We start from the raw sequence: 1,758 nt of genomic DNA on the forward strand, positions 1-1,758 counted from the left end.
TTTTAAGATCATTGTATAATGATCCAGTTCCTAGTTTTATTTTGGACATTTTTGTGTATGTTTTGTGTCATGTTATGTTTCTTTTGGGCATGTAAATATATACACTATTGTCGCTAGGAGCTTATGTATTTCAGTACCAGTATTACACTATGTATAATATATATTCTAGACATATATTATATGTGGGTGTTACAATTGGTATCAGAGTAGGTCGTATCCTCGACCTAGCCATGAGATATTATAAGTATTTCTTTCTGACTCATATGTGGGTTGTCATCATTGTCTTTGGTGTTATATTCATAGTATTGAGTATGATCAACTTAATCCTATTTGTATGACATTCAGGATTATGGCTGACAGACACAGAGGTCGTGGTAGACCCAGAACTCAGAATTCAGACTCTGAAACGCCAAGTGGTAGTGAAGGTTTTCAATGGCCTCATATTGTGCAACAAATGCAACAGCAACAGAACCAATTCATGCAAGAGATGATGCAATAGTGGAATGGTGGTGTCCATCCCCAAGGGATTCCACAAGAAGCTGCAGGTGGTAGTTTCTGGGATTTCTTTCGCATGAATCCTCCTGAGTTCCACGGTGGATTAAATCATGTGAAGGCTTGTGAGTGGATAACCAACATGGAAAGGGTTTTTCAGATAATGCATTGTAGTGAAGAGAATAAGGTTGTGTTTGCTTCTCACATAATGAAGGGTCCCGCTGTGAGATGGTGGGAGAGTGCTTCGACTCTTATGACCAACCAAGGAGCACCTAGGGATTGGGAGCATTTTAAGACTACTTTCCTGGATAAGTATTTTTCTAGCTCTTTGAGGACTCAGAAAGAATTTGAGTTTCAGCAGCTTAGACAAGGTACTATGACAGTAGCTGCGTATGCTGAGAAGTTTGAAGATATGGTTGCTTATTCTAGACAAGCCGCATATGCACCGGATGAGAAATGGAAGATTGATCAGTTCCTTTTTGGTCTAAGAGGTGAAATTTCTCATAATGTTTCTCAAAGGGAATTCACTACTTATGCTGAATTGCTAAGGCAATGCTATGTGGCTGAGAATAGTTTGAAGAAAGTTCAAGAAGATAAGGATCAGTATAGGAGTGGACAGAAGGACCAAGGGAGGCCAGGTAACCAGTTTAGGCCTAGACCTCAAGCTTTCAAGGTAAAACAAGTGCAACATGCAAGACCTAACCACCCTTCGCAATGTCAAGTATGTAAGAGGTCTCATTTTGGAAGATGTGCTGGAAGTGGAATTAAGTGTTTTACTTGTCAGAGGGAGGGACACATGGCTATGGATTATCCTCAGAAAAAGAATCATATGCAGGGGAGGAGCACCGATCGAGTTTATACTTGGATGCAAAGAAGGCTAAGAGTAACAATGCCTTGATTGCTAGTATGTGTCTCGTCAATGATCATCCCTGTTTTGTATTGTTTGATTGTGGGGCGAGATACTCTTTTGTATCAATGCAGTACATGAAGCATCTTGGCTTGTAAGCAATTCCCTTGTCTCCTCCTATGGTGGTTACTACCTCCATGGATGATGTGGTTGAGACACCGTTGATTTGTGAAAATTGTTCGCTCTCGGTGAATGGTAGAATTTTCAAAATTAATCTTATTTGTTTACCACTTAAGAAGGTTGATGTGGTTTTGGGGATGGATTGGCTTTCCGCCAATTCGGTGTTTATTGGATGTGAAGAGAAGTTGATTATCATTCCATCTAGTGAAGCTACTCCAAAGGATGTATTAACTACTATA

At 39.9% G+C, this 1,758-nt stretch overlaps 1 protein-coding gene across 1 annotated transcript; it reads left to right on the plus strand.

Annotated features, from left to right (window-relative positions):
• Positions 1–571: 571 nt before the first annotated feature.
• On the plus strand, positions 572–1,390 carry LOC127136775 (uncharacterized). Its single transcript, XM_051063295.1, has one exon. The coding sequence runs from the start codon at positions 572–574 to the stop codon at positions 1,388–1,390; it is 819 nt and encodes a 272-aa protein (XP_050919252.1).
• The last annotated feature ends 368 nt before the right edge of the window (positions 1,391–1,758 follow it).

Source organism: Lathyrus oleraceus, chromosome 4, assembly GCF_024323335.1.
Source record: "Lathyrus oleraceus cultivar Zhongwan6 chromosome 4, CAAS_Psat_ZW6_1.0, whole genome shotgun sequence".
Classification (NCBI taxonomy): Eukaryota; Viridiplantae; Streptophyta; class Magnoliopsida; order Fabales; family Fabaceae; genus Lathyrus; species Lathyrus oleraceus.

What these genes read in the sequence shown, in the direction of transcription:
- LOC127136775 (XM_051063295.1), top strand. Translation starts at nt 572, where the DNA reads ATGAATCCTCCTGAGTTCCACGGTGGATTAAATCATGTGAAGGCTTGT.